This window comes from Peromyscus eremicus, chromosome 6 (genome assembly GCF_949786415.1).
Source record: "Peromyscus eremicus chromosome 6, PerEre_H2_v1, whole genome shotgun sequence".
NCBI lineage: Eukaryota > Metazoa > Chordata > Mammalia > Rodentia > Cricetidae > Peromyscus > Peromyscus eremicus.
Genome location: NC_081421.1, coordinates 62,825,365 through 62,839,194, shown reverse-complemented (window position 1 = coordinate 62,839,194; position 13,830 = coordinate 62,825,365). Strand labels below are relative to the sequence as shown.

At 47.3% G+C, this 13,830-nt stretch overlaps 1 protein-coding gene across 2 annotated transcripts; it reads right to left on the bottom strand.

Moving 5' to 3' along the window:
* Positions 1-1,619: 1,619 nt before the first annotated feature.
* On the bottom strand, positions 1,620-8,605 carry Ssr2 (signal sequence receptor subunit 2). 2 transcript variants are annotated; one of them, XM_059265618.1, is made up of 6 exons: positions 8,540-8,605; positions 8,176-8,330; positions 7,428-7,526; positions 6,533-6,641; positions 3,439-3,516; positions 1,620-2,168 (listed from the first exon to the last, which is right to left on the bottom strand). In XM_059265618.1, exons 1-6 carry the CDS (start codon positions 8,594-8,596, stop codon positions 2,058-2,060), a joined length of 609 nt encoding a protein of 202 aa, XP_059121601.1. In that variant the 5' UTR covers positions 8,597-8,605; the 3' UTR covers positions 1,620-2,057. The 2 variants fall into 2 exon arrangements, with proteins under 2 accessions (XP_059121601.1, XP_059121602.1); XM_059265619.1 differs by lacking the exon at positions 8,540-8,605 and adding an exon at positions 8,427-8,535.
* Between the last annotated feature and the right edge of the window lie 5,225 nt (positions 8,606-13,830).

Genomic DNA, 13,830 nt, shown 5'->3' with positions numbered 1-13,830 from the left:
CAGGGGAGCTGAGGAGTGGAATGGAAAGGGGAAACTTGGTAGCAGAAACAAAGCCGGTATTTGTTGGGCTTTCCTCCTGCTTGGGAGGGTGTTCTCAGACCATGGCATTCCTGGGCTGGACAGAGTCCGTTCACAGTGGCTTCTCCGCAGAGCTGCTGCAGCCGAAGCCACTTTTTCCACTGGCTGCACAAGGGCCCGACGAAGGAAACCACAACTTCTTCTGGGCCTGAAAAGCCAACATTGCTGGGCGTGGAGGTGCATACCTGTAATCCCAGCACTCAGGAGGCACAGGCAGGAGTTTGAGGCCAGCCTGGGCTACAGAGTGAGTTCCAGGACAGTCATGGCTGTGCAATAAGGAGACCCCATCTCAAAACAAAATAAATTCAAACTCAAGAGAAGCCATTTCCTTTAGTAACTTTTATTTATATGTGTGGGTCCCTGCAGAGGTCATAAAAGGGTGTTGGATCCCCTGTGGCTAGAGTTAAAGTCCACCTGACATAGATGATAGCTTCTGAAGCAGGGTCCTCTGCGAGAACAGCGTGTGCTTTTAACTGCTGAGCCATCTTTTTTGGTTTTTCAAGACAGGGTTTCTCTGTGTAGTCCTGGCTGTTCTGGAACTCAGAGATCCTGCCTCTGCCTCCCTAGTGCTGGGATTAAAGGTATGTGCCACCACTGCCTGGTGCCATTTAGGGTTTTTTGTTTTGTTTTGAAGATTTATTTATTATGTATACAGTGTTTTGTCTGCGTGTGTCCCTGCCTAGCAGAAGAGGGCACCAGATCTCATCATAGATAGATGGTTTTGAGCCACCATGTGGTTGCTGGGAATTGAACTCAGGACCTCTGGAAGAGCAGTCAGTGCTCTTAACCTCTGAGCCATCTCTCCAGCCTGCCATTTAGTTTTTTAAAACATAATTAAAAAAAAAAAAGATGTGTATGAGTATACCATTTGAGCACCTTGTGCCAGCAGTCTGGAAGAGGCATTGGATCCCTTGGAACTAGAGTCAGAGGTTGTCAGCTACCATGTGGATGCTAGGAATAGAATCCGGGTCCAAAAGAACACCAGTGCTCTTAACCACTAAGCCCCCCTCTGTCCCTAAAAATCAATACTTAGCCCAGTTCTCAATCTTCCTAATGCTGCAACCCTTTAATACAGTTCCTCATGCTGTAGTGACCTCCAACCATACAACTATTTTGTTTCTACTTTATAATTTTGCTACTGTTACGAATCATAATGTAACCATCTGATATGCAGGATATTTGATATGTGACCCCGTGAAAGGGTCCTGACCCACAGGTTGAGAACCATTGCCTTAGACAGTGGGCTAGAAACAGGTTGTTTTCTAGAAAGGTCAGTAGACAGATCAGGCCCCTCAGGGTGAAGCGCCTCTGCAAAGCATCTCCAGCTGTGGAGAGCTGGCAAGCAAGGCTTAGGGGAGTGTGTGGTGACAGAGGTGAAGACAGAAAAAAAGACGACCACAGGGTTCAAAGGCAAACAGGTACATCCCATCCCTGTGAGCAGACCACACCCCAAGGCCAAGAAAGTCCAGGCTTGCCCTGGAACTGGGGTTACAAGACCTGGGCTCCAGAAATCCCGTCTGTTCACAGCAGGACAAACATGGTGGTGTGGCATTTGTTTTTATTAGAAAATCCATTTGGTAAGTACCCCTAATGCAGGCAGAGCCTGTTCAGGCCCCACAGCTTTCACTTCATCTTCCACCCTCTTGAGAGGAGCTGCCAGGGGATGGGGGTGTCAGACAGAGTCCAAAGGGCCCATCCTAGACCCCCAAGAGTTCACATTGCCCAGTAACACACCAACAGCACCTTGGTGGGACCCTCAAGCCCCAAAGCTGTGGCTAAGGGCAGTCCTGTTTGTATGGCTTCAGGGAGGATGGGGAGGCTCGAACAAACTCCCAGGCCTGCCCTCTGCGTTCTGGTTGAGTTCAGGGTAGGATCCAGGACCAGAGGGCCATGGACCAAGGGCCAAGAGAACACATTTGATACCCTATGGAGTCTGGAAAACACCTGGTTTCTTGGGAGAGAGGGCCGAGGAGCTGCATTCAGTTCTTCTTGGGTTTGGGAGTATCGTATTTCCTCTTGCTGGAATACCACAGGAGCAGAGGGATGCCTATGGAGGGCAAGGTCATGACTCCGAAGGCTGCCCAGTCCAGCTGTGGAGGAAAACAAGGGCTTGCTTAGGAGTCTGGGTGCAGAGATGCAGGAGAGAACAGGAACAAGGGAATGACGTGTTGAGGAGGGAGCAGCAGGGCCCAGACTATAAGCAGGGCTTTGCCAGAGACGTTCCAGCCTCTCTCTCAGACCAGTCTACTTTTCAGGGTGTGGAGCCACAGCCTCACCTCCCTCAAATCCTAGACAGTGCTTGAGAAGGGGTTGTCCCTAACAGCAGGCCTCCTGGGACACTAGACCGTCCCTTCATACCTCTCCTTGCTGCCTTCCATCCTTGGTCAGCACCTGCCATGGACCACCAGGACTTTAGCCACATCTCAGCTGCTTCAAAGTCTGCCCTGCCTTGCTTCCTGGGTGGCCACACCCTCTCCAGACTCAGATGGGACAGCCGGGGCTGCTTCTAGCTCCGCCAGGACCCTGCGTAAAACCTGACTGCAGCACCTTTCCAACACTTCCTTCCTGAGTCTGTGAGACCAGGGAATTCATTGTTGCTGACGTTACAGAGTGTCTCATGGAGCCCGGGCTGGCCTCAAACTGGCTAAAAAGTTAATGACGACCTTCAATTCCTGATACTCCTGCTTTCATTTCCCCGGGAGCTGGGATGACAGGTGTACTACCAGGCCTGGTTTTTATAGTGTTGGAGTAGAACCCAGGGCCTTGTGCATGCTAGGCAAACACTCTACTGACTTTTAATGTGAGAGACTGTGCCTTATTTGGAGCTTCTGGATGAATAAATGAATTCCTTCATTCAGTGTTTAGTCAGCCCTAAAAAATTCTCTCCAAGCTCCAGCTGGGTGACATGGCACATGACTTAATATCAGCACTCAGGAGACAGAGGCAGGCCGATCTCTATGAGTTCCAGGCCAGCCAGGACCTAAAAAACGAAACCAAAACTAAGCTTATGCAACTATCCCAACACTCTATGACCCACTGAATCTACTGAGGCCTCCAAGTGCCACAGAACTCTGAAACAGGCTTCCACTCAAGGCTGAGCAGACAGAAAGGCCAGTTTTATGGTACTGGCTCTTGTGAGCTCATCTGACAAAAATCTGGGCAGGATTACCTCAGGAATATATCTAAAACTGTGTCTCTGTTTCTGTCTCTCTCTCTCTGTCTGTCTGTCTCCCATATGAAAACAAAAAAGTCAGGTAAGGCAATAACAAGTCAACCGATTTTCTGAGGAGCCCATGCGTTTCCAGAACCAAGAGAAGGTTCTCACTCTGCGGGATGAGAGACAATACTAGGAGGGCTTACAAAATGGGGGGAGAATCTCCGGTCAAACTCCCGCTGGGCGAGGATTCCTCCCTGTCCGGGGGCACTGGTGGAGCCGATCTGGAGAGGAAGAAACAAAGGATTAAGGCAGCCTTCAAAGTTACCTCATCTGAGAAGAGGTTGTTCCAGCCAACAGTGCTAAACATCAGACTCAGTTACTAACAGGCACAGCTAAGAATGCTTAAAGAACACAAGTTACAGCTCAAGTGTAGAGTTCGTGTACAGTATGGAAGAAACCTGGTTTGGGTCATCAGTGCTGGGAAAAGAGAAAGAAAGAAAGAGAGAAAGAAATAGAGATAGAGAGAGAGAGAGAGGAAAGGAAGAGAGAGAGAAAGAAAGAAAGAAAAAGAGAAAGAGAGAAAGAAAGAAAGAAAAAGGAAGGAAGGAAGGAAGAAAGAAAGAAAAGAAAAGAAAAGAAAAGAAAAGAAAAGAAAAGAAAAGAAAAGAAGCTGTTGAGGGCTGGCTGTTCTTTTATTAATTTGTTTTTGGTTCTTGAGACAGGGTTTCTCTGTGCAGCACCCAGCCGAGGACTGGCTCTTTTTGCAAATGACCTGAGTTTGGTCCCCAGCACCCACACAGTGGCTCCCAACCACCTCTAACTCCAGTTCCAGGGGATCCAATCCCTTTTTCTCACCTCTTCAGGCACTAGACATGCACATGCTACACATACATACAATTAGGCAAAGCTCTCATCTATATAAATAAATCTACAAAATTTTCTTTTTAAAGAAAAGCTTTTAGATAAGATAGGTGAAGTCAAGCAAGGTGGCACATGCCTTTAATCCCAGCACTCAGGAGACAGAGACAGGCAGATCCCGAAGAGGTCAGCCTGGTCTACAGAGTGAGTTCCAGGAAAGCCAGAGTTACATAGAGAAAGCCTGTCTTGAAAATACAAAAATAAAGGTGGGTGGTGGTGGCACACACCTTTAATCCCAGCACTCGGGAGGCAGAGGCAGGTGGATCTCTGTGAGTTCGAGGCCAGCCTGGACTACAGAGTGAGTTCCAGGACAGGCACCAAAGCTACACAGAGAAAACCTGTCTGGAAAAACTAAAAAAAAAAAAAAAAAAAAAAAAAAAAGAAAGAAAGAAAGAAAATACACAAATAAATAGATAAAAATAAAACCCAGAGAGATAATCCCTTAGGATTTTGTGAAGAAAGGCAGATTAGGAACCAGGAGAGCTGAAATCTGGCACAGTGGAGCTCACCACACAGTGAGCACCTGCTAGATAAGACATGTTAGCTACACAACTAAAACCAAAGCTTGTTCCACTGGGATCGAGATACAGGGTGTATCATGCAGTTGCCAGGCCTCGGCAATCATTTACGTATTCCTCAAGAGAAAACACTCTTTTCTACTTCTCAGGACTGCCCTGACTTAGCTGAAGTAGTGAGAAGCATTCTGAAAATGTCAAAGCCCTACCCACTGCACATTACCAGAGCAGGGCCGGGGCTGCTCCACATTCCTGTGCTTAAAGAGGGCCGAGAGTTTGGAGCTCACTGCAAAAAACTTTGTTCCCAGGTGGCAGGTGAGCCTTTGATTTTTGTGTCTATTAACCCACTAAGTACCAGGTAGTACTGGGCAGAGTGGCTCACACACTTGTAATCCCAGCACTTGGGTGACTGAGGCAGGAAGATCAGGAGTTCAAGGCCAGCCTCCTTCAGAGTTTGAAGGTCAGCCTGGGCTACTGGAGAATCTGTCTCAAAATAAGTTTAAAAAAACAAAACAAAACAAAACAAAAACCAATCAATCAATTAATCAAAAATAAAGCTGGGTGCAGTCATACACACCTGTACCCTCGCCCTGGAAAGAGAGGCAGGTGGATCTCTGAGTTCAAGGCCAGCCTGGTCTACAGAATGAGTTCCAGGACAGCCAGCACTACACAGAGAAATCCTGTCTCGCATAACAAAACGAGTTCAGAGGCTAGGTATGGAGGCACATGCTTTTGATCTCAGTACTTGGGAAGCAGAGGCAGGTGGCTCTCTCATGAGTTCAAGGCCAGTCTAGTCCACACAGTGAGTTCTAGGCCAGTCAGGATTATGTAGTGAGATGTACTTTGATTACCAAAATGAAAAAAAATGAAGGGAGGAAGACAGATAGATGGAGAGACAAAGGCTCCTGAGGGTAACAGCAGGTGGGAGAGCTTGGTCGTTTGGGTGGTAACATTACCTTCTAAGTGAGGGGAAGACAGTGGAGTCTGGGAAGGTGACTGGAAATGACAACAGTTATAAAACGAAGAGCAAATGACACATCCCAGACTACAGGGAAAGCAGAGGACAGAAGGGAGGAGACACTGTAGACGAACTTCTAAACGGTCTTATTAATATAGGGGAAAGCCTTAGCGAGACCAGGGAAATAGGGAAAGCCACCAGCCAACCCTTCCTCACCAACTCTGCAGCTCCCAAATGCGAGCTACTTCCTGTCTTACCCACACCTTTATATGCCTCGCTGTTCTGCCCTCTCATTGGCTCTTAGTCCAGCTACCTCACTTCCTTGTCACTGCCTGTCTGTATAGACCTCCAGGTCTCTATGGTTGGTACTGGGACTAAAGGCGTGTATCACCACACTTGGCTCTGTTCCCTAGTGTGGCCTTGAACACACAGAGACCCTGCCTGCTAAGTGATCAGATTAAGGGCGTGTGCTGCCTGACTTTGTTTACTTAAAATGGCTGGCCTTTCCCCCTGATCTCCAGGCAAGCTTTATTTATCAAAGCACAAATAAAATATCACCACATTTCAGCACAAATAAAATATCACCACAAGATGCTATGGCTTCCCATGCGGTGCAGGTACACTGTTCTGGAACTTTCCAGTTGAACCAGACTGCCTTAGGACAACACCAGGTTTAGAGTCAACTTGTCTTAGAATTTAGCAGCTGCTGTGGAAATTTTCTGCAGGAGTTTTTAAGAGGCAATGGCCAGGGGATCAGACGCCCTTCAGCCTCTATGGGCATCTAACTTACACGCATGCTCTCACACACACACAAACACACATAATAAATTCTTATATTTTAAAAACAAACCAGAGTGTTTTTAAGAAAAATGGAGCCCCAGTGGGCTCAAGGTTTGGACAACTTACCACAACAGGCCCGTCCTCCTGCGCCAAGTAGGTGATAGTCGCGGAGGTGAAGTTGAAGTAACCAGCCTTGAGAGGACGCAGGACCACCGTGTGGGAGACATTGCTAGCACTGGCCCAAGGGTTAAGGAAGCAAAAAAGACCACGAAGGCCTAGTGTATTTGTTTAATCCCAGCATTCAGAAGACAGAGGCAGGCAGATCTCTGTGAGTTCCAGGACAGCCGGGATTATATACACAGACCCTGTCTCAAAAAAACCAAACTGAAACTCAAGCGGTTACAACCTTTCAATTTCTGAACTCAACATTCCATTCATAAAACAGTTCACAACACATAGAGTGACTTCATGCCTACCATACCCACTTTTTAAAAGCATAGCATATGGTGGGGCGGTGGTGGCGCACACCTTTAATCCCAGCAGTGGGGAGGCAGAGGCAGGCGGACCTCTTTGAGTTCGAGGATAGCCTGGTCTACAGAGTGAGTTCTAGGACAGCCAGTGTTACAAAGTGAGATCTTGCCTCAAAACAAACAAACAAAAAAACAAACAACTGTCATGGGAAAGGGGGCTAACCCAGTTTCTTCATGCTAAAACTCCACTGAATCTGTTTTGAAAGTACCTCGGTATAAAGCATTTACCCAGTGTGTGAATGCCTGGGTCTCTCTCGAGCAGTGCAAAGGAAAAAGCACCTTCACTATGCACTTGTGGCCACCGATACCTTTATAAATGTCTGTGTCTTCCTAATGGGATGCAGGGCTTACAGCCTGAACAAAGGCACACTCACACAGCTGACTCCGTCCTCCCTCATCTCATCCAGATGCGTGACAAGAAAAGCGCCACACACCCACTGTTTGAAGCAGTATCTCCCTCCCAGCCCTCATCACCTAGAGAAAGAGGATACGGGGCGATCCGGTCCCACTTGACATTCAGCATACCAGAGACGATGCCGAAGTCTTCTGGAGGGAAGGAATCGTCGGATAACTCCACATCTAACGCAGCACTAGAAAGCAGAGGAAAGCAGAGGAAACGAAAAGAGTGAGGGATATAAAATTAAGGCAGCTCACCAGGAAATCTACCTGCTGGTCAAAAGAACCCCCTCAAAGTAACTGGGCTTTGAAAAAGCCAGATCAAGGCCTGGATTCTGTTGCTTGGAAACACCAGAATCCAGAAGTACACCAGAATATTCAAACATCCAGAAGTGAATATGCCCGAAGCTATCCTGGCTCTAATTTCTAGATAGGAGAAGATGAAGCTAGAAAAGAGAAATAAAAGCAAACAGCATTAATAGTGCTCATGGGTGAAGGGAGGAAGCTGGGAGTCGCTCCGCTGAGGTAAGGGGACTAGATGTGCACTCTGTGTCTGCATCGCCTTTTTTTCCCCACAAGATGAATTTGTTTCCTGACTTTGAAACCCTTCCAGGCCCCCAAACTGGAAGATGGTTTCTTGTAGTTCACCTAAGGATGCCTTCACTTTCAAAAAGCACCCCGGCAAAAGTAAACCCTCTAGTATATTCATTCATTCATTCATTCACTCAGGGCACCCGATGCTGGAGGGCTCCAAACGAGAATCCGCAACCCCAACAAAACGTTCCCTATGCCCACGTGGAAGCTCAGGATCCAGGAAGGAGCATGCTAACCCCGGGCCGCTACCTGGAGCCGACATTGTAGATGTTATACTGCAGGGTCAGGTCCCGCCCTTCCACGGCGTATCTGTTCAGCAACGATTTGGAGGCCAAAAGCCTGGCTCCTTCTTCGGCTTGACTGACAGCTAACAGGGCCAACACCACGAACGCCAGCGGCCTCATCTTTGGGAAAAAAAAGAGCAGAGTGAACAATCCACCCAAGGATGGAAAGCGCCCCCAGGCAGGCCCCTGCGCGGCGCCACACTCCAGCCCCACGACCTCGTCGGCAGCCGCAGGCCCCGGGAACGGCCCAAGCCACAGCAATGCGCACAGCGCTTCGGGTCAGGCTGGGTCTCGGGGACCCACAGTCCCGCTGCTACTGCCGGACTCACCGTGAGTACCCCAAACGCCTCCCAGGGCCACAGACAACCGGAAGACAACGTCAGCATCCAAAAGACCGGAAGCGGATCTGGCCGGAACCCCTGATGTCCCGCCCAGTGCCTTGTGGATGCTGTAGTTCTAGAACAAGCCCCATATTTCCCTTTGTGGCGACTGCCGCCCGACAGAAGTGACCGAGACCGACGGTTCCGTTCTCAATCTGTGGGTCACGACCCCTTTCTCAAGGGAGATGTATGTCAATCATATATCCTGCATATCACATATTTACATTACGATTCATAACAGTAGAAAAATTACAGTTATGAAGTAGCAATGAAATGATTTTATGGTTGGGGGTCACCACAAGATGAAGAACTGTATTAAAGGGTCTCAGCACCGGCAAGGTTGAAACTACTCTAGACTCTGGAAGTACCTGGTCTTCATGGAAGTCAGAACAGGGCATCAGCCAATAGCGAAGAGCCAGACATCACCTGAGTTAGGATAAAACTCGGTGTTTGTTGTCTCGGTGTGTTTATTCACCCTCTTGATCAAGAGTAAAAGTGTGCCTTGTTCAGACGCTTTAGTTGGAATGATGGTCTCTTTCTTTGCAGACCCGATCTTATATCTAACAAACTACCTAGACTGTCGGCGGGCTGGTGTGGGTAGGTGAGGTACAGTAAAGAAATTGCCAACATGACTGCTCCATGGTGTGGTTAAGGGGAAGTTTTATTGGTTTTTGTTTTGTTTTGTTTTCTGAGATACGGTTTCTCTGTGTAGCCCTGACCTGGAACTCACTCTGTAGACACAACCGGCCTCAAACTCAGATCTGCCTGCCTCTGCAGCCCGAATACTGGGATTAAAGGCGTGCACTTTTTTTAATTGTTTTTTTAATTGTAAATAAGAGAGAGAAAACTGGGCTGGAGAGATGGCTCAGTGGTTAAGAGCACTGGCTGCGCTTCCAGAGGTCCTGAGTTCAGTTACCAGCACCCACATGGTGGCTACAACTGCCTGTAACTCCAGTCCCAGGGTCTGGACTGCAGACACTGCATGTACACGCTGCACAAACACACGTGTGGGCAGAACCCCCAGATGCATAAAATAAATAAATAAACAAATAAATAAAATTAGAGAGAGAGAGAGAGAAAATATCCAGAGGCATCCAGAAGAGTCCAGAATACAGAGAAAGAAGTAGACCGAACATGGTAGAGTAACCAGAGACAGAATAGTGAGTATAGCCAGGTTACGAGCAGCTAGGGGAAAGGAAGCCAAGATCTGGAGGAGGTAAGAAGGGCTAGCACGGGCTTTGAAATGTGCATGGGTATTTGTGATACTATACTAAGGGAGCCTGGAGGCCAGCACGGGCTGATGTGCTGATAGGCACTACAGGGAGCCATATGTCTCTGCCAGAAGCAGGGGAAATAACTCCTTTTGGCAGATGGGAACCGGTTTCACAAGTTCCAGAGGAATACTGGCTGTTTTCTTTCTCTCCCTTTTTCTTTCTTTCCTTTTTTTTTTTTTTTTTTGTTTCCATCCATTCATCTGTCTATCTGTCTATCTACCTAACTGCCAGAAGTCCTCCTACAGTCCAGGTTAAACTCATTTCTGGATATTGGGACTGCCTTTTGGAGTCTGAAGAATTGGAATTTTTTTCTTTTGTTTGTTTTTTTGTTTTTCAAGACAGGGTTTCTCTGTGTAGCTTTGGAGCCTGTCCTGGAACTCACTTTGTAGCCCAGGCTGGCCTCGAACTCACAGAGATCCGCCTGGCTCTGCCTCCCGAGTTTGCTGGGATTAAAGGGGTGCACCATCACCACCCGGCTGGAATTTCTTCTGGACTTGATAAAACCAAATATATATTCAGCACTGAACACTGTCCAGAAATCCCACAAAACAGCTGCCTCCAAATTCAGAAGAGGGATGTCCTCATCTTTTCTCTGGCCGCTCTCCATTGACCTTTCTCCAGCCTCTCCCCTATTCATTGAGTCGCTTGAGGACATTAGCACCGGGGAGAAGGGAGGCTGGGGTCCACACAGGGCATTGTACGGCTAAGCACTGGCTCTGCCTCTGAGCTCTACCCTAGTGCCGGGCAACATGGTAAGCACTGTGGTTGTTCCAGAGGCAGGCTATATTTTTTAATTAGCTGGGCAATGGTGGTGCATGCCTTTAATCCCAGCACTCCGGAGGCAGAGGCAGGTGGATCTCTGTGAGTTCGAGGCCAGCCTGGGCTACAGAGAGTTCCAGGACAGGCTCCAAAGCTACACAGAGAAACCCTGTCTCAAAAAAAACAAAAGAAAAAAAAGAAAGAAAGGAAGGAAGGAAGGAAGACAAAACAACAAATGTCAGGTACAGGGTCTGGAGAGATGGCATAAAGAACATCGGCTGCTCTTCCAGAGAAGCCATCCTTGATTCCCAACACCAGCAGGATGGCTCACAACCATCGGTTAACTCCAGGCCTAGGAGATCCAGCACCCTCTTCTGGCCTCAGTGGATACTGTACACCTGAACACAGGTAGCACACAGACAAAACGCCCACACACAAGGAAAAAAAAAATGCCAGCCAGGTACAGTACAGGAGTACAGCTCTATAATCTCAGCTCTTAGTAGGCGTAGAGGTATGGGCAGGAGGATCAAGAGTTCAAGACTACTCTCAACTACTAGCTACACAGTGAGTTTGAGGCACCCTTGGCTACATGAGACCTTGTTTTATAAAACAAAACAAAACCAACAACAAAATTTACAGTACATCCATAGGAACCAATTATTTTTTTAAATTTATTATTTATTACTCGTTAGTGTGTGTGTGTGTGTGTACAGGTGTATGTGTGCTTCACCTCATGTATGTGTGTGGTCTGGGAGTCAGTTCTCCTTCTTGAACCGCTGTGGGGTCTGGGACTGTCTCAGGCAGTCAGACTTGCTTGCAAGCCAGGCAGTTCTGCCTTCTGAGCCTTCTGCCCACCCAGAGCAGGCATTTCTGTCAACCCCAGTGCAACGGGCAGCTTCTTTGGCCTTGAATCTTAGACTCTACACTTCACAAGTCACCATCAGTGAGTATAGTATAGTATAAAATAGAGACTCCTGATCACTGGTCATTATAACTATATATTATATCTATAGCCTAAGATGCCTTAGCCTCTTGTTTTAAACTTTGAATGCATTAAGTTTCACTGTTTTGTTATAGTTTTATAGCTTTGGGTAAATGTATAGTTATGGACCCATTATGACCTTGTTGCTTTGTGACAGCACCTTTCTGTGTAGGCCTGGCTGACCTGGAACTGATAGTAGATCAGGCTGGCTATGAGCTTTGCGGAGATCTGCCTGCCTCTGCCTCTTGAGTGCTGGGATTGAAGGTGTGCGCCACTGTGTTGGCATTTCCCTCATTTTAATATCATGCAAAACACCTTCGCCATCCTAAAACAAAAATCTTTATTTTTAGTTTGAGAAAGGAGCTTACTAGATAACTCAAGCTGGCCTTGACTCATGACTTTTCTATTTTATTATTATTATTTATTTTTCAAGACAGGTTTTCTCTGTGTATCCTTGGCTGTCTTGGAGCTTGCTCTATAGAGCAGGCTGGCCTTGAATTCAGAGATCTGCCTTCCTCTGCCTCCCTAGAGCTGGGCTTAAAGGCACCACTGCCAAGCTTTTATTTTGTAAAATTGTTTTGGTTTGGTTTGGTTTTTGGAGACAGGGTTTTTTTTTTTTTTTTTTAATAGCTTTGGAACTTGTTCTGTAGACCAAGCTAGCCTCGAACTCACAGAGATTCGCCTGCCTTTGCTTCCCAAGTGTATGACACCACCGCCTAGGTTTTATTTTTTTTTTTTCAAACTTTTTAAAGCTGTTTGTTTTGCCTGCATGCATGTCTGTGTACCATGTGCATGCCTGCTGCCTGCAGAGGCCAGAATGAGCTGGTGCCAGATCCCCTGGAACTGGAGCTACAGATGGTTGTGAGCACCGAGTGTGCTGGGATTCCAACCCAGGTTCTCTGGAAAAGCAGCGAGTGTTCTTAACTGCGGAGTCACCTCTCCAGCCCCCTTTTTTTATTTTCTACCCTATTACTCCAAATGTCATTTTCACAGTTCTGACCTGGATCTGTGTGTTTTAGGGGTGCTGTTAAAACAGGGCCTGACTCCTAGCCTTGTCCCAAGTCCTGCAGTGCTGGGTCACAGGCACACACCACCATGCTCAGCCCATTAACACTTCCGAGGTCTGAGACACAGACGGCTTTTTACAGCCCTTTTGCTCACTTTTACCAAGCAGATGCCAACAATCTGGCCTCTCAATCTAAGCTCAGGTTAAGGGTCCTGGGGCCCCGAGTGGGTTGTCTATGCTGCAGAATGTGGCTGGTGGACTCTCAATCCACCTGGTGTAAGTTCTGCATGTGTCAAGGTTCCTACTTCCTAAACACTAACCTTACTCCTTTTAGCTTCCACCTCCAAAGCTACCAAGGACACAGCTCAGCCTCTCAGCAATGATTTCCCAATTCATGAAACCTGCCAAGCCAAAGGCAGCATTTAGGGCCAGCAAAATGTATACACAGACACTCTAAATAAAAACCAAAAAAAAGGCAGCCTTAATACAAATACAAGTATGTGTTTTTAAGATTATAATCTATTGGTGTCAGACAGGTAAAATAATTGGGATTCAGAGATTGGAGAGAGAGCATCCAGTGGAAGGCTTGTACGTTCAGATTCAGTAAGTAAAGTTACGAGGGTAAAGGGTTATAGTAGTGCATACCAGGAATCCTAAGACATGGGGGGAGGTGCAGGAGTTCAAGGTTATCTTCAGCTACATGGCTAGCTGGAGGCCAGCTTGGGCTGTAAGAAATCCTGTCTCCAACAACAAGGAAGAGTTGGGTTGGGTCTTGAGAAATAGGGAAGGGTGTTATCTGGAGGCACAGGGCAGAGGCACGGGACTCTCCCATCTGGCTGCAGCTTTGGTTTAGACTCAATATCTTCACACTCTAGACTAAATGCTGTCTTCTGAATCATAAACATGTATTTGGCACAAAACAGGTAATCCCTGAAGGTCTACCTCTTCCATTGAAGCCTCACTCATCTGGAATTTATCACATTCTCCTCTGTACTTGCCCAACCCTTTGTTCATATGATCTGTTGACTATAGGTTAATAAAACTACCTTCTTTGCTTGACAAAACAAAAACAGGCAGCCTTTAGGTGCTGAGTTTCAAGCCAGCCTTCCCAGCTCCTTGATGCTTTAAGATTTTTTTCTTCTATCCAGCACTGGAATTTGCGCTGAGAACTGGTCTGAAGCAGTCTCCCACTCTCCCACGTGTGGTTCGTTCTTACATC